General features: G+C 58.1%; 6 protein-coding genes across 6 annotated transcripts; 2 read left to right on the forward strand and 4 right to left on the reverse strand.

Annotated features, from left to right (window-relative positions):
• Nucleotides 1–11: 11 nt before the first annotated feature.
• On the reverse strand, nucleotides 12–1,059 carry MAM_06431 (uncharacterized protein; the record flags this gene model as incomplete). The annotated part of the gene is made up of 3 exons (XM_040825229.1): nucleotides 12–371; nucleotides 428–794; nucleotides 875–1,059. 3 exons carry the CDS (start codon nucleotides 1,057–1,059, stop codon nucleotides 12–14), a joined length of 912 nt encoding a protein of 303 aa, XP_040676885.1.
• Nucleotides 1,060–6,945: 5,886 nt separating this feature from the next.
• On the reverse strand, nucleotides 6,946–8,463 carry MAM_06432 (uncharacterized protein; the record flags this gene model as incomplete). The annotated part of the gene is made up of 1 exon (XM_040825230.1): nucleotides 6,946–8,463. One exon carries the CDS (start codon nucleotides 8,461–8,463, stop codon nucleotides 6,946–6,948), a length of 1,518 nt encoding a protein of 505 aa, XP_040676886.1.
• Nucleotides 8,464–9,354: 891 nt separating this feature from the next.
• MAM_06433 (uncharacterized protein) lies at nucleotides 9,355–10,491 on the forward strand (the record flags this gene model as incomplete). Its single annotated transcript, XM_040825231.1, has 1 exon — nucleotides 9,355–10,491. One exon carries the CDS (start codon nucleotides 9,355–9,357, stop codon nucleotides 10,489–10,491), a length of 1,137 nt encoding a protein of 378 aa, XP_040676887.1.
• Nucleotides 10,492–13,086: 2,595 nt separating this feature from the next.
• On the forward strand, nucleotides 13,087–15,051 carry MAM_06434 (TPR domain-containing protein; the record flags this gene model as incomplete). Its single annotated transcript, XM_040825232.1, has 1 exon — nucleotides 13,087–15,051. The coding sequence occupies one exon, from the start codon at nucleotides 13,087–13,089 to the stop codon at nucleotides 15,049–15,051; it is 1,965 nt and encodes a 654-aa protein (XP_040676888.1).
• Nucleotides 15,052–16,532: 1,481 nt separating this feature from the next.
• On the reverse strand, nucleotides 16,533–18,015 carry MAM_06435 (Acyltransferase 3; the record flags this gene model as incomplete). The annotated part of the gene is made up of 3 exons (XM_040825233.1): nucleotides 16,533–17,176; nucleotides 17,275–17,887; nucleotides 17,968–18,015. The coding sequence occupies 3 exons, from the start codon at nucleotides 18,013–18,015 to the stop codon at nucleotides 16,533–16,535; spliced, it is 1,305 nt and encodes a 434-aa protein (XP_040676889.1).
• A 1,200-nt stretch (nucleotides 18,016–19,215) lies between these two features.
• Nucleotides 19,216–20,975, reverse strand: MAM_06436 (F-box domain, cyclin-like protein; the record flags this gene model as incomplete). The annotated part of the gene is made up of 2 exons (XM_040825234.1): nucleotides 19,216–20,759; nucleotides 20,840–20,975. 2 exons carry the CDS (start codon nucleotides 20,973–20,975, stop codon nucleotides 19,216–19,218), a joined length of 1,680 nt encoding a protein of 559 aa, XP_040676890.1.
• Between the last annotated feature and the right edge of the window lie 312 nt (nucleotides 20,976–21,287).

The raw sequence follows: 21,287 nt of genomic DNA on the forward strand, positions 1-21,287 counted from the left end.
TACGCAGCTCATTAAAGATCCACCTGATCAATCGCCGGCCACCATTGAGACCAGGCCCCCTGCTCGTCGAGGTTATTGCTGACTTCCGCGAAAAGCTGGTTCAACAAGGTATTAGTGTCGAGCTCGTGCTCGTGCTCGTGCTCGTGCTCGTGCCCTTGAACCGGCCAAGTCGCCTGCGCCGAGGGCCGCTCCGCGCCCCGAATCTCCCGAGTATGCGCGTCGGATCTATCCACGACACGGAACTCGTGGACAGACTGGTGTAGAGTATCAAAGTCTGCTCGTGTGCGCCCCTGGTATCGTGTCCGGTCCTCGGTTGCTCGCTCGTAGAGCACGGATGCATGGTGTATCGTTTTGATCTTGCGCGTGCCGCCCTCTCAATGTTAGCGCAACGGTGGCCACGGTCGTGTCATGCTTGCGGGCGGCTTACCCATCCGTCGGCGATTTTCCAGACAAGTCGAAACTTTTCCAGGTAGTCGAGACACATTTTGAGACAGTCGCTTGCTCGCGGGCTGCGGCCCAGGTTCATTCGGGGGTATTTCGCCACGTAGAGGTTGAGGTAGCCGGCTGAGAATGCGCAGAACCCGGCAAAGGGCGTCATGAGATGCACGCCACACTCGGAGGCCTCGTGTAGAATGGCGGCGATGTGCTCTGCCGCGCCGAAGAGGAGTCGGGAGCTGTCGTCCCACCAGCCCTCGGGGGCGGGCGCCCCCAGCATGGGCTGGTCGACTGGACCCCGTGGCTCCGACTCCGGGGTCGGCAGGAAGGGGAAGTACTCGCGGTGAAGCATGAGGGTGCTGACAAGGCGTAAGCAGGGGCGGCGGCGGCAAGTTGGGAGCCCCGTCGACCGCTACCGCTGTGGGAAGGGGATTCTTACCTCACGTAGTACAGGAGATTGAGGTAGACGAACGTCTCGCCGAAGCCGAGCGTCATGTGGACGGCCACCGAGTTGCTGGGGTAATGGAGCTTCCGATGCTGGCCTGCCCTCCAGGCCTCGAGCTGGCTTCGGGATTGTGACCAGGGCGACGCCGGGACCCAGGGGCAGTTCTGGGGTGCGCACATGCCCGGTGATGCTGGTGGTGGACCAAGAGTTCGGGCTGGAGGAGCGGACAGGGACTGCTACTGCTTCTTGGGAGTTGGGACAGGACCTAGGACGCCATCTTGATTGATGCCGTGGCTGTCGGGATGGGCCTGGCCCCAAGCCATGGTGCCAACGACATGTGAAGCCAAGGGAGGGAGGCAACTAGGGGCGGCGCCGTTTTTTGGGCCCTCCAAAGTGGTTCGTGTTGATGTGAGCTTTGTGCAGGGTTGACGAGGAGTCGTCCGCGGTGTTGAGTCTGAGAGAGAGAAGGCGCGGGGGCGGGTGCCTTGAGCAGCAGCTGGCAGCCAGGCGGACGGCTGTTGGCGTCTGCTGCTTCCAAGTTCCACGTACCTACCTACTTACCTAGGTACTTAGTAGGTAAGTACCGAGGTAGGTACCTTTGCCGGCACCGCCATCCGACCAGACAAGGCCAGACCAGACCCGACACCATCATCATTCATTCATTCACGACTCTACCGAGCACTGTACGTGCCCTTCCTTGTTGGGGAGGCCAGTACGGCACGGCAAAGCACAACATGCTGCAAATGACGTCTGGCAACTACAACATGGCACGTCATGGACACCCAATGATGAAATGCCCGCCTACTAGTCGGACACGGTACTCCGTACTTGTACTTTCCCTCTTTCCCTGTCGGGCATAGCCGCAATAAGCGCTGCAGCCGCCAGCTCCACTCTACGTGGCTGGCTTCCCGCCTCGAAATGTTCCGTCAGTCTCCCACAAACGACGACAGAGATGCCATCTCCCAGCCTAGGACTCCGTGCGCCGCATTGCCATCACACCGGGTGACCTGGCCCACGACCTGCTCCAGGGACAAGGGACAATGCCAGTGCTGAGCTGGTCCGAGACCATCACTCCAGAGTCCAGAGCGACTCCAGCCGCTAGGTGTGCTCTGTCGTTAGTTGAACCAAGCTCAAGCCCACATTGTCCACACACCACCAGCATGCAATTTTGCTAATCAGAAGATCGGTTTCTGACCTTTGCCATCCTTTTTTTTTTTTTTCGAAGCCCTGCTTGAACTGGTCGCTCCACATGCAAGGCGTGCCGGCATCACAATAGAGCCTGTATGTAGTATCATACCGGTACCCCGTACGCCATTCTCAAGGTGGAAAACAACACGAAAACTAAGCTGCACACGGGTCGAGCGGGCTTTGCCAATTCTCAAACGTAACGCGAGCCTGGCTAGACTCGTTCGTTCAAGCTCAACATCCGCCTCATGTGGAAGTCATGCTTACCCTGCATCACGAACCACGAGATTACCGTTGCGCCTCTTGCCCCTGCCCCCTCTCCCCTCTCCCCTCTCCGTCTAAGCCATCTTTTGCGCCAACCGTTACTTGTTTTTTCAACCTTCCTTTGGCCCCGGCATGTGCAGGCACGAGTGGCATGTCGACTGTCTGTTCTCGAACCTATCACGTTAATGAGAGTTGCCAAACCATCAGCCGTCACTTTTCGTCCACCCCCCTCCCTGCTCAAAGGGGCCTTCCTCATGCCCATCACCACCAACCCGGCACTTGCGAATACATACGCGAAGGTCCATACATGAAGGCGCATTTACTTATTCCAGTCTCACGCACTACTATCTGGCTCATCTTCAGTAATTGGCTTGCCCCCTGCAGCGACGAACAAGAGTTGATTTGTGATATATGCTACTCAACAACCGCTGCACCAGCTTGGCATAGTCGCGCAACTTGGTCGACCCAAAAGCAGCCTTCCCTGTTCCCCCACGGGGCGGCTTAATGCTAGCTTTCTTTTGGGGAGAGAGCATGTCTGCAAGGTCAAATGTGCTTCGATTCGTGGCACAGCATTTTAGCCGAATGCAGTCCCCTCCCTCGCTTGATCTGATCTGATGTGCCGAGTGCAACCAGCTGCATTTCCAACTTGGGACGGATATCCTTGTCCCACGAGCCCCCTCTCGTACATCACGCTTGTTACTTACTGGCCGCTGTGCCTCGGAATCCTTCATGCCGGATACGCCGCCGGAGCATCTCCTGCTCTGCGCTGTCGAGGTGGCAATGGCGAGAGACGTTATTTGCTACGTCGTCCATGAAGCGATTCCACAAATGGGAATGGTCATGGCCACATTCCGTCGAGCCGAGGAATCCAATCTAGGTACCCAGGTAGTGACTTGTACTGAAAATGTCCTCTCCCCCGACATTGACATTGGCCGCAGGGTTTAACCTTGCGTACGACATGGAGCCTAATCCCTCCCACTGCCTCCGTGGGTAACGAGCGCGGTAGTTTGGGTACGCCTCAGACGGACAAGTCCTTCAAGGCAAGTCAGTTGACGAGACTAAGGTACGCACCCTAGACGATTCAAGAAAAGGCTAGGTTTGCTCAAGCTTGAAGTCAGCTGCAGCCAAGTCTGTCAACTATCACAAACGCCAAAGTTGAAGGCGGCCCCCCGCAGCATCGCATCGCATCGCATCGATCCCGTTCGGTAGTAGGTCAGGGCCTCCAATGGCTCACACTGGTGCCAAGGGTCCAATCGATTTCATACCATAGCCACAACAGTCATTTTCAGCTCGCAGCAGCCAAGTAAATGGACTCGCAACCACCAGAGAAACATCAAAGGGCGTTTGGTCAACGTCTCCAAAAGATCGTCGTGATGATCCATCACCTCGGCGGCGCCTCCCTTGACGGCGGCTGTTGCGAGAGGACCCTGTCTCGACACCATCCATGATACTATTCTGCACTCCGTACTCCTTACCGGGTCCATCGTTTATCAGGATGGCGCCCTTGTCGTCGGAGTGCTCCCGATACGGAGTACTGGCTAGTGCTGCTACGGCGAGTGCCCACACCAACAGGCGTCGACGGTCCGCTCTATCGTACATGCTGTCAGTTAGGTATGCTTGGCAGTTCAAGATCGACGGCTGGGTCCCGCGGCGCGTCCGAGCGTGCGTTTGGAATCTAGCCAAAGAAAGCGACTCTCCGTTCTTATCCGCCTCACAACCTCGACCAAGCTTCTTCCATCCAGGCACGCTGCTTCCTCCAAGGTCAAGCGTCCCTACTTGGTCCCGTGAGAACATGTCATTGGGTAACTACAGAGGTCACCCAGCAGGAGCCATTTCCACCTCGCTCCCACACTTCCCATTGTTTGCCACGCATCGCCGTCGACGATCCCACTTCCCGTCTGCTACTACTAGTCCTCACGCCACAGACATTCCGCGCTAGCTTGCTCTTGTCATGGATCTAAGCTATTGTCATGGTGTGGGTTCGTTTTTTATTAGACTGATCGTGATTCACTCGTGATTCAAGACGCCTGAATCCCGGCAGGTACTTCCCGGGTCGTGACTGGTGAGGCTGCTTCTCAATCTTGTCAAGTTCAGAGCCGAGGACGTGTGGTCCTGTTTCATCAATAGCGGTTGCCGGCCAGAACTGCAGCTGATATCAAATCCCGGCTCGTGTCAGATATTAGGAGCCTCCGTCGACTATTGGTTGAGACTATCATATTTGACAGAAGTTTTCTCTTCTCACCACTACTTCCAAGGCCAAGCCACACAAATTGAAATATTAATATCCGTATTATATATTGGGCGCAAGAAACCGTAGGCCATCCCAGTTGATACGTCAAAGCTTCCAGGCGCACAGAGGCGCCCCCAAAATCTCAACCCGGTCATCACATTCTTACGAGAAGTCAGCTGCAATAGAAGCGACAAATATGACCGTCTGAGAATGCTGATTGGTACGTGCAGCTTGCAATAGCAAATATATGGTCTATTCTAATCATGGCGCAGTTTACGACAGACCGTCGTCCATGCCACAAACAACTGTCTGATGACAACGTCTGATTATTGGCGCGGAAACGGGGTTATTTCTGCCTAGTTGTCGTCGATGTGTATGTGTGAAGCTGTGAACCAGGCACGAAGAGGCGCAAAAAGGTAGGTCCCAGGTCCCCCAGCGATTGACAGATGTCAAGTGCAGCTCCAAGAGCACTGTATCAAGAAGAAGCTCAAAGAGCTGTGCTTGCTTCAACAACCAACTGTTTTCGTTCTGAGTATTGCAGCACTGGCTGATAATCTGATTCGAGTATTCCAAGCGCCATGAGAAGAAAGAGAGACCTGGTTAGCGAAAAAAAAAGAAGTATATATGAAAAAAAAGCAGGACTACCCAACCGTTCTCCAATGGCTGGGTGTTTCCCTGAACTCTCAAGTTCTGGGCTCCAACCTGACTTTTGACCCTGGCGGCACTGAGGTTTCGAAAGCAACGCGCCGTGTATATGCCAGAAAGTGGTACGTCTGAGGATTCCAACCTCCGTCTAGCGTTGCGAAATACTCTGACACAAGATGAACATGGTTTAGACTTACCTTAAAAGCCCATCTCGTCGATGTCCCGGAACCAACATTTAGCAAAGGGCCCGTCCCTACCATGGCGAGCGTCCACGATTTTGGTGCCTTTGACGGGCTGCACGTCTCGCAAGGTCTTGGTCGTCGGACTTGGGGGGGCCTTGTGATGTTGAAGCGAGCGAGCGCCTCGACACTGAGGAGCGGACGAGAAGCCCGAGCCTTTTTCCCTCTCGCCGCATATCACAAGGCTGTGGCGAGGGGAGCATCTCAAGCTTGGTACGTGGCCTTGAGCAGGAACTGGTGGTGACTGGGTATCACTGATATTGACGCAGTGGGAGGCAAAAGGTATTCGTTCGACCAGAGATGGCACCACGGTATTTTTCGTATCACTGCCTGCGCATTAGGAGGCAAGTATCACATGCAACAGGCTATATTTCGAGGCCATGGGATGATGGCTGAGATGTGGCGCGTGGACTCGTCGTCGGCCTACTCTTGGCAGTTGTGAGCAACGATTGACCTGATGGGCTGCGAGCCTTGATGTTGCTGCGGAGAGGCATGCTGTCACTGATTGCGCGGGAAGCCGTTTCTGGTGTAAAAAGTGCGTATCCGCATGTAGGCTCAGCACTGGGCATCAACGGTGCGGAATTTCCGGGTTGACAAGATGATGGAGGGGAAGGGTAGATGGGCAGCGTGGTATACCAAGACTTGCTGGTGGCCGGGCATCTATATATATATACTGGAGAAGAAGGACTTGGCCTCCCACGCGATGGCCTGGGGCCTTGCTTGCCCTGATGTCGACGCCGTCGGTGGTTTCTGCCAATCCCAGGACGCGGGGATTCCGATCTGGGAACCTGGGACTCGGTAGCGAAGTTGCGAGCAGGTCGCCGTTGGCCTTGGCAGACATGGAGAGAGAGCATGGATGAGACCTGTCGAGACGGCAGACATGGAGCAGAGAAGGCGGGTATGGATGAATATCTCGAGGTGCCAGACGTGGACAGAGAAGCAAAGGTCGGGATGAATATCTCAGGCAGATGCATCGAGGCCCATGGCCAGCCACAAATGCCTCCGACGCACTCCATCCATATCCAACCACACCAAGTCTACTTGTTGGGAAGGTGGCCGCGACAGCTCGGGGCCGGAGGGCGACACGTCACAGACTCACACCAGGATCTCATCTCAGCAACTTCACACATCACAGGACTGTGCAGCGCATACACACGACCGTCAAGAGCCGATGGCATTCCCACTCGACGGAGGGCAGGCAGCGTTTACTCGCGGCAACAAGCGCGGGAGGCACTTTTTGCCTTGGATAAGCTTCTACAAGTAGCCGCCAAGGCATCGTGATGGCCTCGCAACACATCAGACACGTTGAAACATTCTCGACAGCACAGTATACGACTTGCCGAACCTCGCGACTCTTGGCTGTAGGAGCGGCACATCTATCATATCTGAGATATATCACATGGCTAAGCCCTCCGTCTACATCGTGGGCCCAGCGGGACGAGGAGCCCGTCATTACGAAAACGACAGACTGGTGGTATCCGACGTCCAATACTGGCAATCCCCTAATACGCTTCGTTGCTCACCACGCCGGCTTCGACGCCAACGGGCCCGGCGCACCAGAGCCGCCAAAATCCGCTTTTACATGGCCTTCTCTGCCTCTCGCAGCAGCGTGAGCCCTTGCCCAGCAGCCTCTCGCACTGCTCCCTGTCGTCTCCGCTGTACTTGCCGAGGTACGTCATCTGGACGGACGTGTCGTCGTCGGAGATGACGTCGACCGCTCCCACCTCGCGGGGGTCTGTTCCGCATGCCGGAGGCGTGGCGAACCACGCGCACTCCAGGCCCGTGCCGTCATGGCGACAGTCCTCCTTGTGCGGTGACGCGTACCACTGCTTCCGGTCGGCCCTGTCCATCTCCTCAAACGTGGGCTCGGGGGCGCCTGGCTTGGCGTAGTATCCCTTGGACTGCGTGTAAAACTTGTCCTTGCCCGCGCGGTCTGGGCAGTACCACTCGTCCGAGTCGAGATCGTAGCACCTGTTCTCGACGGCCCTGATGGCCGGGTGCGGGTGCTTGAAGTCGCGGACCTGGCCGTCGAGATCGGGGTAGGCCTCGTAGTAGTGCCAGCCGTGGCCGGCGTCCAAGTACCTCGCCACTCGTCGATCCGGGTCGTACTCGGTGTAGCCGTGCTCTCCGGCCCTGAGCAGGTATCTCCCGGCCCGGTACCCCGTGATCTCGGGCCTCTCCCACAAGGAGAGAATGGGAAGCCGAAACGCCACCTCGAGGTGGAAGGGCGTCTTGCCGTCGGATTCCAGGAGCGGCGTCTCGACCGTGCACTCCCTGGCCGCCCGCGTCCTGCGGCAGGCCTTGCTCTTCCATTCCGCCCACTGGAGGCACTCCGAGGGCCAGTCTTGCAGGGACGTCGCCGCCGGGCACTGTCTCGTCGACCACACGTCGTGGCCGCGGTCGTCCCGCAGCGTCTCCTCCGTCCTGCAGGGCCCCCTGAACGTCAGCTTGACGGTCCAGGCCTCGGTCCAGCACGAGTATCTGGCCTCGCACTGCGACACGGTGCCCTCGGACAGCGTCTTCTCCGTCGTCGTCGTCGTCGACCTGGAGTAGCCGCCCGAGATGGTGACGCCGCCCATGTTGCCCGTGTAGGGGCTCCAAAACCCGCCGTTGACCTGGCCGCCAATGTTCCAGCCCGACGTGGTGCTGTCGACCGTGATGGACCCCTTTTGCGTGTTGAGCTGCACCGAGCCGCTTCTCTGGTCGTTGTCCACCCTGCGGATCTGCTCCGTCTGCACCGTCAGGTTGAAGTCGACCTCGCCGACATCCACGAGCTCGGTGACGCTGACGAACTGCGTGTGGGCGAGGCTCCAGAAGTTCCAGTGCCGCCCGCACGTGGCCTCCTTGTAGGCCGACTCGCGGCGGACGTTGGACAGGCGAAGCCTCAGGCCCTGCTCGAGCCGGCCGACGAGATCTCTCTGGCGCGCCTCGCTCTGGTCCGCCCGGAAATAGGGGCTCGCGGAATCCTGGGCACGCGACGCCGTGGCGAGCACCACGGCCACGAGAGCGACGCACCGCATCCTTTGCCGCTTGCGACGCGGGAAGGGCTTGGCCTGGAAAACAAGAACGAGTGTCGGGAGAGGGAGTTGGGCAGAAGGGGAGCTAGCACAGAGGCCTTTTTGGCAAGACGGCGAGCGTCATGGACAGGACACGCCCGACTGCCGAGGGCGTCCACGTCTCGTCTCGTCCCTATTTATGTCTTGCTTGCCCACGACGCTGTGCCCATCCGAACAGCTGCGTCGTGGCCACGCCATTCTCCAGCCAGCCGGCCAGCCAGACGAGCCATTCTGCGCGGATCGAACTTGTCCACGTCCCCGGGGTGGCGCCATTCGTCAATATCCAGATTCCGGGCCATGATCCCACGGTACCCCGTACTGCCGCTGGCATAAGGCCTGATGGGATGGAGAAGCCGGTCAATAGCGAACCCCCGACTATCAAACCCCGCAAAACGTAACCCTCCTGGCCTGATTACACGTCCCCGTTTCTTCGTCTTGGTCCGTTGGAGGGATTGATAGTTCGATGCTACTCCGTAGTAGCAATGCCAATTGTATTGATGCTACCCCGTGGGCAATATTATTAGTCGCGTTAATTGAATAATAACACGGCAAGTATTAGCCCGTATGCGTGTCTGGCCTTTCCAGCCGCCGCGCTCTCGTGCCACGCCACGCCATGCCATGCCATGAGTCCGTGACCGTCGGTGTAAGCACACCAGCACCTTGCACGCCATGTATTCGGCTTCGGGCAATGTGTCCAAGCGAGTACTTAAGCTGCCGACAGCTCCTGTGAGGCCCGTGAAGCCCGGCGAGGCACCCATGACTTCTCCTCCTCATTCATGCCCGGGCCAAGAAGTACCTGTCGGAATACCGTGTTCGCCCTCCACGACAACCATCACGTAGGAAGCCGTCTTCGCCATGCGTGCGCTCTTGGCCATCTCGTCGTGCCTCTTGCTCCAAAGCGCCGCTGCACCGGTCCCGGTCCCGGCCCCGGCTCCGGCCCCGGCTCCCCTCTTCAAATGGGGTGAGTTCTTCGGTCCCGGGGGACCACCGCGCTGGATAGAGGCCGCCTCTCCGCCGCGACAGCCATCGCCGGAGATGCAACTTGCGTCGCAAGAGTTACAAGAGTCACGAGACGCGCAGGGCCGCGGGGCCCATGTCCCAGAGGGCTTGTTCGAGGCCCAGGGCCAAGGCCAGGCACCACCGCAGCGGCTTCCAGAGCCAGATCCGGAGGCCTACACGCCCGAGGGCCCGCCGCCGCCGCCTCGGGGAGAGGGAGCTTTGCGGAAGATAGCCGACAGCTACGGCTACGGCGCGGACACGTCGACGCTGGAAGGACCGTCGCCGCCGCCGCCGCCGCCGCCACCGGGCCCGGCTCGCGAGCAACCATGGACGCCACGCCCTCCCGAGGCCTTCACTCCACAAGGGCCGCCGCCGGCCGAGCGGGCAGCACCGCGAAAGCCGGCATCGCCGTGGGACGGCAAGTCCCCCCAGGCCATCAAGGAGCTCTGGCTCAACGGCGCCCCCGAGACCAGGCTGGCCAACTGGGCCGACAACCCGGCCCATCTGATATGGGACGTGCTGACGAGCAAGCAACGGACGCTGCTCGTGCTGGAGAACAGCGGCCCCAAGAACTGGCCGAACCTGTCGCCCGCGCAGCGCCTGCGCCTCTGGCAGGACAGGCCCCCCCTCGGCACGCGGGACAAGCAGAAGCTGTGGGCGATGCTGACTCCCGAGCAGCGCGAGACGCACTGGCAGCAGGACCCCAAGCGGTGGCAGAACCTGACGCCGCGGGAGAAGGACGAGGTCGTCGAGTCCATCCGCCGCAACGCGCTCTTCAGAGACGTCGCCGACGAGGGGATAAGGAGGACCGTCGCAAAGATAGACAAGCTCGCGCCCGCGGAGCTGCGCAACCTGTCCAGCGGCAGGATCCGCGAGATGAAGGACGCCGTCGTGAAGGCGCTGACGAGAGAGCTCTGGCTGCTCAAGGGGCCGGCCAGGGAGAATGAGGGGCGTCCGGGACGCCAAAGGGCCGGAGGTGGAAATAGCTTGTAGATGTCTCTTACAATAGATGCGTATCATGAGTCGTGGCTTTGTCTTTGTCGGCGCTGGACCGACTGCGCATCGTGTTCGTTGGCCGCCAGCCGCTTGTGGTCACCGACTCACTGGGGGCTGGTATGCTCTGCCGACCTGCTCTGATGTGAGGCATCTGCCGGCAGGTGGACGACTTGTTGGACCTGACGTGCCTCGCGAGTCCCGGTTTCGCCTTACAGGCTTTGTCTGAGAGCTGTGGTTGTGGCCTGTCCCTTGGTGTTTGGGCCAATACGGCTCTGACGCCGTGTAGAGGAGTCTAGAGTCGGGACACCTCGCCTCGCCTTGTTGTTGCCCCGTCTGGCGTTTTGAAATTCCAGCCTCCCCATGACCTCCGCATCTGCTGGCTCGCAACTGCGACGCTGGATCCGCGGGCCTTCTTGGCAGGGCCGGTCCCCGCGGCGCCACATGGCCGTGGACTTCTGGCACGAGGCCCGAAGCAGGCGGTTACATGTCGTAGGATGATGGATCAGGGTTGGCCGGCTTCATCAACCTTTTTGCCCGGTCAATCTCGGACGACTCATCCTTGCGCCTTTTGCCTTTGTCTAGTGTTGCGCAGTCCGGACTGGATTCAGTTACACGGAGTGCCTGCAGGGACACACGGCAACCAACTTGAATGGGAGAGCGCAACCATGCCGTGCAATCAATTACGGGGTATGCCTTGGGCGTGCCCCGACCAATCCAGCCAGCCTCGAGTACCTATATATACAGATTGGTCTGTTTGCATTTCCACTCTCGGAATTTGCCGCCCCTTCTTGGCCGGGGTCACCGGTCCAGCCTGGTTCGAGACTCGTAAACTTGCCCGCGACGGCATGTCAAGACAAAAGGTTCGACTTGATGCTCTCTTGTGCCTAGGCTGCCCACCCTCACTTCCACAGCTGTGAAAATCAAACATCGAGCATGTGTCCCGTCTGACGACGGCTGAGAGAACAAGTCGGCGTCGCAGTTGGATCTGGCGTACCTTGTCGCCTGGTCTGGTGCGCGCCGTCCAAGCGACCGTAGTCATGGCCTCGAATATATAAAGCATGAGGGACCCCATTTCTGGAACTGCCGCGTGCGCCCCCCTAAACACAGAACAAGAGCATTCAAACACATCCATTGTCCGCTGATAACATACCTCGCGGCATGTATTTGACGCACGTGTTGGCCCTTTTCGCCGCTGCCACGGCCGCCAGGTCTGGTTAGTCCCGCCGCCACTGCCGGCTATTCGAACCATCACCCGTCTGGCTAATCAATGTCATCAAGATGTGCCGGCCGGCCGGAAGTTTAGGCCCCACGGAACGTGCGAGTGGTTCGGCACGGCGCCCATATGCGAAGGCGAGTGCCCGGCAGGCTGGACACTGATCCAGAACGAAGTGCTCAATTGCTGGACGGGCTCCAAGGCGTACTGCTGCCGGCACTAGGCGCCGCGAGTCGCGCAGGCTGAGCGGTGGCATACACGGCGCTGCGTCACCGGCTACGGGGTCATGCGGTGCCGGCTGGGAGTCGGGCAACGTTGAGACACTGCGAGCCTGCAGAGGGCCTCGGTTCAGGTTTTTGCCCATCGCGTCGGGTTTTCGCCGTACTCTCGTGCGAATGCAGAGGCTCCTGTGGTAAGGACTGGTAGTTAATGCACTCTGAGTTTTTCAGAAACCAGACATCGAGCCAGAGACGAGTACGAGGGGCTGAGAGCACGGCATGAGATGTACAGTCTTGATGCTACCCAAGCTCCTGTAGGAAATATGCAGAGCTCTGCCGGGTGGTTGATAACGTCTTGATATCTGCGGGCTGCTCCGGCTCGCGCCTTGGCAAGCAACATGCAGAGTTGCAGAGTCTCGGATTTCCAGATTAGAGAAGGAGAGCCAAGATACTCCCGCACGACGGCTCACTGCTGCACAAGAGCTAGTCTACTACATGACCGTCTCTGGGGCCATATGGGTGGTGAATCGTGAATCGTGAATCGTGATGCGTGTTGCAACAAGTTCGTCTTGTCTGGGATTCAACTTCTGATTGGTCCATGATAATTGGGGGTTGCCTGCTCTAGACTCGTCCGACACGCAGACACTGGGCAGTAAACACCGCGGGTACGTGTTTTGACCTAATGTACGGAGTACGGTGCAAGGTGTATCATAGCCATACCATGCCATACAAGCACCGACCTGCTAGTTCAACGATGCCAAAGCACTTGGGTAAGTTGGTTTCTGAAGAGAACTGTTCGCCTGATTACATAATACGGCGGCCGAGAACCGGCCGGATCGACCCGAAGATTCGCCGAAGGCAGAAGATTTGTGGCGACGTAAATCGAGCGCACTGCAGAATTATCAGCGAGAAGCCCGTTTGATGTGCCAGTCGGCCGTGTGCAAGGTCCAATCCCGATGTGTCACATCTCTCATGCCAGTTCCATGAGGGAGCTTGATATTCGAACTGGTGGTCAGCTTCTACTCTGCGTCCCGACTCAAGTCGGTCGCTCGTGTCACGCCAAAGCCGGCCGACCGACCGACGTGGTCGTTTCCCAAGCCAAGGACCCTCGGGTCTCTTTCAAGACGTCGACCGGTGCATTTGGGCATGTAGAGGTCCAAGATGGCAGGCAATACGCTGTTCATGACCCCCGAGGAATCAGCACGTGTGCAGGAGACTGTGCGGAATCTGAGGCGGAAATGTCAAGAGCAAATGGGCCAACGACGCGAGCCCCAGGACGCAACGTCTTTGATCCAACAAGCGACCGGGTCGTCGCTCATGGAAGACATGGCGTCTTCCCTGTTCGGCGTGCCTCAGCAAAGGAACAGCCCGGAGACCATGCCGGCATATGCGGTCGGATCGCCCTACCTACCGTGCACGACAGCATTGTCGGAATTGCATCCCATGGGCCTATCGGATCTGCGCATGGAGACGCATCACCGTGGGCGTGTGCTCAGGGCTCGCCGTGCGTCCCCTGTCGTCGCGCTCAAAGCATCCTCTTGGGCGGTTGTGCAGGGAGAGTCGGTCGGCGACGCAGAGCGTCTCGAGGTCTTCCTGCACAAGTCCAAACACGGCCAGGAACTTCTGGATTTGGGTTCTGTCTTTTTGGTCAAGGAGCCGTACTACACCCTTGACAGTCGTGGCGAGCCAGTCATCCGCGTCGACCACCCATCGGACCTTGTTATTTCTGCGTATAGCCATGGTCCGGAGTCATGGCGCAGCACGGAACGCGACGTGACCTGCGCGACCAGGACGGCTGCAGCGTGCAAGGAGGAAGGGAACGCCGCGCTGGGGAAGAAGGATTTTGCACGAGCTCACGCCTGCTACACCGAGGGCTTGAGTCGCCTTGGAAAGGACGACGAGGCCACCGACACCTTGTGCAACGACCTCCACCGGAACCGCTCCCACATCAACCTTTTGCTCCGTCGCTTCGAAGAGGCCAGATCCGATGCGCTCGCATCCCTGACTCACAGCGATGACCAGGACAAGAAGCTTTTGGATGCAAAGGCCTACTATCGCGCCGGCACCGCGGCTTACAGCCTAGGCGATTTCGAAGATGCAAAAGCCTTCTTCGAGACACAGCTAAAGCTCGAGCCCGACAACCGATTGGCCAAGATCAACCTGCGGCGGATCAAGACGCGAATCGGCGAGAGAGCCACCGGAGCCCATGACTTTGGCAAGATTGTTGGCAGTCTCCCCAAGACGCAAGGGCGGGCCGACGCGGCAAGCTTCGACGGGGACACCGAGGTCAAGGACAGCCCCGGAGCCGGGCGCGGTCTGTTTGCCAGGCGCGACTTTGAACCCGGGGAGATGGTCATGTGCGAAAAGGCCTTTTGTGTCGTCTGGGGCCATGAGCCGGGGGCGTTTTCTGCCCTCACATGCGATGTCCGTGACGAGGCCGCCATCCGCGTCTTCCCCGCGGGCCTGCACAAAGCCGTGATGCAGGCCATGCTGAACAATCCCTCGCAGGCCGACAGGGTCCTGGATCTCTTCAGCGACCACCAGGGGCTTGGCAACAGACACGCGGAGCAAGACGGCGGCCCCGTCATTGACGCATTCCAGGTTCACGACATCGTTCAGCGCAACGCCTTTGGCCCCGGCCGACAGACGGAGGATGAAGACGTCACAAACGCCAGCACGGGCCTCTGGGTTCGCGCAGCCTACATGAACCATTCGTGCGTCCCCAACGCAAAAAAGGACTTTGTCGGCGACCTCGTGCTCCTCCGCGCCACTCGTCGAATCGCGGCTGGCGAGGAGATTACACACAGCTACGACGAGTCCAGTGACTATGATGCAAGGACTGCGGCCATCCAGAAGACATGGGGCTTCAAGTGCCACTGCGAGCTTTGCGGGGCCGAAGAAGCGGACGGACCTGACCTGCGCAGACGGCGCCTGGAGCTCGAGGACCAGGCAAATTCGTTTTTGCAAAGGGAAAATCCGTCAGGGGCGAGTAGGATGGCGATCAACAAGGCAAAGCGCCTCCAACAGTCGCTCAACTACACCTACAACGACAAGCGATACCAGGGTTTGCCGCGTCGAGCGTTGAGCGGGCTGGAGCAGTGGCTCAAGACGGCCCTTGCCGGGTAATTCTTGTGTGAGCTTGGGCCTAGCAGGCTGCAGGGGAAACTCAGTTGGTTGATGGCTGAAGGTTAATAGACGTATAGTACCGAGTACGGTTGGCGTCGAATGCTACCATGCATCACGACCCAAAAAGGGCTGGGGCAGCATATGGTGTCAAGTGCTTGGGAGGAGTAACTTAGTTGTTGGCTAAAAAGCCCAAAAGCCCTGTGACGAAAAGGGGTCCACAAGTACGTGTATCAATAGAGACCAGATGAGATAGAACTGGGCGTCGGGTTAGGGTTAGCTGGCAAGACACTCCGTGGTGAGCGTGGCCAATGGCTGGCCCGGCGCGACCCACCAGCCGAGACGTCGACCCATGGAGCGTTCCAGCCTCAACCCGGTCGACGTGCAACGGACAAGTTGCCGGCCAGGCGCCTCCAGATGAGTCTACGCCCAGCTGCTCGCCTGCTCGGTGCCAGTTGAGATGCTCACGGCGTCTGCGGGCGGACCTCGCCGCTTGACCATGGGCGACGAGGAGCGCCGCCTCCTGCAGCACTACCGTCGATGGTCGGAATTCGAGCGTCACTGGGAGACTGCGCTGCTCGACTGGTGCAGATTCCAAGCCTCGTGGGGGTTCTGGGGAAACACGACGTGGCTGCAGGCCCGGGTGCGGTCTATCCTGCACGAGGGGCAATGGCTACGCTGGATCAGGCTCACGAATCGTCATGTGTTCCCGAGTGGCGGGTGTTATTAGAGCTCTTTAATCTGCGCGCAAAACATGGCACATGAGGTCTCGCCGTACATGGCATTCGCTTGTATGCCCCCGAGCACTGTGGCAATGTCAACCCTTTGTCTGTGCCGAGAGCGAGCTCTACACGGGGCTTTCAACAGATTTCGGCTGCGACAAACGACTCAAACCTCTTCTGTGAATATCAACACCAGGACCAGCCATCTCCCGTGTTTGACAAGTCTCCAAGTGAGTAGTTTCACAGGAGTCGTCAAAGGGATGTGCTTGTACTGCCGCCTGCGGTGGGTGGTTGCGAGCGTGGCCCCGGACTAAGTTATCCTCTGCCGCGACGTTGACTGCAGCACGCTGCCTAATGACAAGCCAATATAGTTTAAACACACAAAAATTGAATGTTGTATTCCGATGATAAATCTGGAGGCGGTAGATGTTCAAGCGCAGCTATTAGTTGTAGCGAGTGAAAAGTGTCGAGGCTAGTGGCGGTTAACACGAAGGTACTAGGTATTGAGTAGTACTTTGTCTAGAGCGATTATATACTTGCAGGTAAAAAAAGCCAAGTATGTACCAAGTATATAGACTAAAAGCGTGGCATACAGTAGCAGGTACAAGATTTGTACCAGTTGTTTTGGGCTTACAGGCAACTTTGGCCAGATAACATGACGTACAAGTATGTATCGTACGAAGCTTCCATCAGCCGTCAAGGAGAGAACTACGTGCGGCTTTTACACGAGCTTACAGTGCATACGCTGGGGACGCATCATTATCAAGCGTTGTCGTCGATGCAGGGAGGTCCAGGGCGACAACGACTGATGAGGGTTTCCGCGGCTCTTGCGCACCAGGGATCCACGTGCCTCGTCCAAAGGGCAGCAAGTCCAAAGTTGGCAGGCATCCAGATGAGCAGCGCCAGTGCAGTGCGCAAATGGCCGGGGTAGTGCAACACGGCCTTGGCGCTCTCGCCAGTCTCGTCAGCCTGACTGTCGACTTGGCCGGGCAGGCGAACCCCGTACACCATCCAACAGAGAAGGCTCCTCATCAGTGGCCCGTGGATGAGGTAGACGGCAAAGGACTGGTTTCCGAGCCAGACAAGGTATTGGTTGCAGAGAAGTGTCTGGAACACGTCGTTGAAAAAGATGGAGAGGGTGATGAGCTCAAGACCAATGGCGGAGCTGAAGTATGGCAGGTGCGCTTTCTTGGGGAGCACAGTGACGAGAATGGCGTGTTGGTACTTCGACCAAGGCTTCCGGTGCCACTGCTTCTCGGGGAACGAAGCGGCAAAGAAGCCAGCGAGCATCAGGACAACGGACAGACACTTGAACAGTGACGGCCGGTGGGCGAGGAGCCGTGCCGCGGGCGGATGGTACCGGACTTGGCAAAGGAAGACTCCCCAGATCAGCTGGGTGCCGTTGACTGTCTGACTCATTAGCTCGGGGCAGGCATGGGCATGGCACCACAACCAAGTCGGGTTCGGGTTCAACCGTGGCTGAGTTTGCGGCGGCGTGACGCACCATCTGCACAAATATAGTAATAGGAGAAGATGAGTACAGATGCCAGCATGCGGTAGTGCGGGTGGATCTTGGAGGTTGCAAGCAGAAACATGTAGACCCTCATGCTGCCAGCGAGGAGCGGCAGCAGTGTCCACTGGTGCCTATCGTAGACATTGTCGCCGGTTGTCCACGAGGCGACGGTGTTGTCGACCAAGGACCTGAGGGCGGCGCAGAGGGAGAGCATTCGGTCAGGCGACGTGCGGACGATAAACGGACTGTCGCTTTTCTGTGCCACGAGGAACATGCCCAGCTGCGTCATGATCCATACGACGCACGTGATGATGGTGACTGGAAACACAAGCCTCGGCGTCCGGCGCAGGGCCGACCTCGCCATCAACGACAAGGCCAGCTCGGGCTCCCGGTGGAGTCTAGTTGGCTGCATCGAGCAGACGTAGCCGGTGATGAAGAAGAAGATGAGGACGCCGAGGCGACCCTGGACGAGGACTCGTAGGAAGGGCTGCTGCAGGAGTCGCGCAGGCGCGCCATCGCGGGAGGCAGGGTGGAAGAGGTCGGGGTCGAAGGCTCTGGCGAGGTGCGTTGATATGGCAAGACAGGAGGCGACACCGCGTAGTCCCTGGCCGCCGACTGTGAGCGCTGACCACGATCAGAGTCCAGAGGACAAGTCAGGTCAGTTGGACTGGTGGCAGCACGAACCGTTATCCAGGCAATGTGATGATCTGCTTTGCCGCCAGTCGTGGTCATTGTGAGCGAGCCCAAGCAAAAGGTGTGTTGGAACAAGCGAGTAATGACGAGTGGACAATGTTGTGGAATACCATACAAGGGCTGAACATGTATTTGTACCGGGGATATCCCCTAGCCTTGGTGTTGGGGATTGAGGAATTGACACCCATTGAAGCTACACCTTCTGCCATTTCAACAGCAGGACGCAGGATGCCGGCTGCCGGCTGCCGGATGCCGGATGCCGGTGAAAGACGGCACAAAACGTTTCCGTCCTTCGGTGTGGCCGGCGCACAAGCCACGGTGTTGCGACTCCGAGCCACAGCCGGAATCGGACGTGCCAAAAACCCAGACTGCACTCGCGCGACAACATGCTTTTTTCGCCGTGCACTCCATGACAAGCTCGTCTCCTAGCTTGAACCTTGAACTTGCGACGCCCACGCTTGGTTTCCCGGATGCCCGGCACATCCACTCTCTGGCTGATTCAAGTCAACCTCGTGCTGTTTCTCCGTGGTTCCCAACCGCTTACTGCCGCCGAAACGACCGAGTACAGGACGAGATTGACTGCGTCTCCAAGTCCCAGCCGGCGGGGAAGGCTCCGTCTTCAACACAAGGACTTGGCGCGGCAAACCAATACAAAAACAGCCTAGTGTCGATTGGCTGCATGAATCCGCAAAGGACCGGTATATTACGACGTTAACTGTGGTCCGGTAATAAACCCCGGAGTCCCGGACGGCCTCAAATGCGGGGCCGACCAAGTTGACGTCAATCTTCATGGCTCCGCCCCGCCGCACCCAACTTACAAACTGCCCGGCTGCTCCGAGTAATGACTGCTCGCTCAGGTTGAATCGTCATGGTCGTCAAGCTGCCGCTACGATTGGGCGGTTACGCTTAGGCGTCACGAAGCACAAGAAAAGGCGCAGTTACGAGACCGGAACGGGGTGCCAAACCAAGATTTCAAAATTTCAAATACTTGATCAGACTGCACTGCACTGTTGCGATCCATTGACGCGAGCCAGCCTCGAGATTCATGGGGGAACCTCGGTGGGAGTCGGGACACACAGATCGCACTTGGAGCCCGCGTACACATTAGATTTAGTAGACGAACAATAATAATCTTTCCGATTCCGCTCGCCCAGGGTTCACCGTTGAACGCTCATTAGCGGCGCAGTTTGCGTGGCAAAATACATCCGCTCATCAATATCGAGTGACCTCCAGGTGTACCTAGGACGAGATCTGGCTGTCGGGTTCATTATGCGTTCGCTCCTCAGAGTCGGCACTGATCTTAAACTCGATCAAGGCATTTTGCATGGCCAATTTGAGATTGTCGCCAATGACCGGTACCCAGTTGTACCTGTTTTCCCACAGAGGGTTAAGGTATGTTGGACAGGGCGTGAGTTGGACAATTCTCCCGGACTGGACGTTTTGGGCATGAAACGATATTGGGCGTTTTTTATGCTTGCCTTGCGGCAGCTGAGGTGGCGGCGCCACGAGTCTCATCTGATGATCGAGCCTGAATTTTCGCAGACAAATTTGACGGATTTGCTGCGACACATCCAAGCAGCTGTTCCACGTCTCGTGATCCAAATGACCGATGATCTGCTCGTACAGCTCCGGAGGAAGTCTCCCCGGAGATGCGGTGGCTGCGCGGCGGTTCCCGGCGACGTTGAAGAAGTTGACGAGTGCAGCGCACCCCACGAATAGCCTGTCAAAGATGCGCATGTCCCAGCTGGGAAAACTTCTCATGACCCGGTCTTCCGTCGCAAAGCGCTGATTCATGTTCGGCTTCGCCGCCGGCCGTTCCCGCGGGTGGGAGCTCACGCAGTGGTGCTTTCGAATAGGTGAAAGAGGCATTCGGGCCGTCACTTTCACGAATGGCAAGTCGTCGTCCCCCGGTGACACCTCGGCGAAAACGACGTCAAAAACGGATAAGATGACAATCTGGAAGTGGCCGAAGCCCTCGTCCCAACCGTAGTCGACGGCCCTGGTGACGGACTCGCCGTCTGGCATTCTTGTGAGACAGACAAGGACGTCGTCAAGCCAGTAGATGGTTTCGGACGGAGACGCCCCTGGGGGTTCCCCGGGACGATGGAACATGGTGCCGAAGGGAACGGGCGGCTCTTTATCCGCCGTTTCAGCCCACACGCGATCGGCGCAGAGCTCCATGACTTCCGGTCCCGGCACGCAGGGATTCAGTCTGGCCTTTCCAGAAGCAATAGAGACGAGAGCAAAAACAAGCTCGCGAAAAGGGAAAGAGTCTGCCGCCCACTCCAGTGCAAACTGGGTTATCTGCCGCTGGTAGGCCTCGAAAACCCGGGCCAAAAGATAGGCGAGGAGCATGCTTCGCCCGCCCTCGACGCTCGCTGCCGGGACTACGAGGCGGAAGTTGATGTCCATTTCCATGTTGTCACTGGGGGCTGGCAAGGCTGGCGATGCCACGTACTCCTCGGGGCACGTCTCCAAGCAAATGGTTGGTTTGCCTACGTAAACGCTGTCGGCGATGGAGCGAAGCCACAAGTTGTCTTTTCGCGGGATGTTGGCCAACTTCCAGTGAATGCCCTGATTCATGGTGAGAATTTCTTGATCCAAGTTTGTGATGTATGTGTACTCGGCGTCGAGGTTGTCCAGTAAGGGAAGCTCAGAGGGAAATTCGAGGAAATTGTAAAAACCACGCGGGATAGAATCCACCCCGTCTCGCAACTCATAGACCTCATCCTCGAGCTTCTTCTCCAGGGCTGCATATTTTGCTCGCTCCTTGTCGAGCCACGCTGTATGAGTGGTAAGCAATCTGCAGAGGGAGAGTAGAGTAGAGTCGCGAGGAGTCGCGACTGGGCAGTCTGTCACGTACCGCGGTACTCGTCCGGGTCGGCGGGGATTCCCGCGACAATACTGGCGCCCAGTCCCTCGAAGTAGCTGTCCAGACGATTGAAACGAACATAGTATCGCCTGTTGAAGCGAACTATGATGAGGCCGCGAGTTCCCATTGCGCGTGGCCAACAAGGTCTTGGTGCGTATCGATTCAGAGTTGCGCTGTTCTTGAGTCTTGACCGATGAATGACCCAGGAGAGAGAGAGCGGCAGAGCGGGAGAGCGGGGGTGGGCATGCGCTACTCGGCATTCACGTTGGTTTACGTGTTCGGGCATCGAAGAACCATGGTGAACAATTAGGTGGCCCAGGTGCGTGAGTTTTCACGGTCACCGCCGCTTCAATGTTGCCTCAGGCCTGCTGTTTTGAGCATATATTGAACCCGCACCTGAACGTTGCAACACCCACGGTCCGGGCAGCTGCAGCCTGCG

Source organism: Metarhizium album (assembly GCF_000804445.1).
Source record: "Metarhizium album ARSEF 1941 chromosome Unknown scaffold_20, whole genome shotgun sequence".
Lineage (NCBI taxonomy): Eukaryota > Fungi > Ascomycota > Sordariomycetes > Hypocreales > Clavicipitaceae > Metarhizium > Metarhizium album.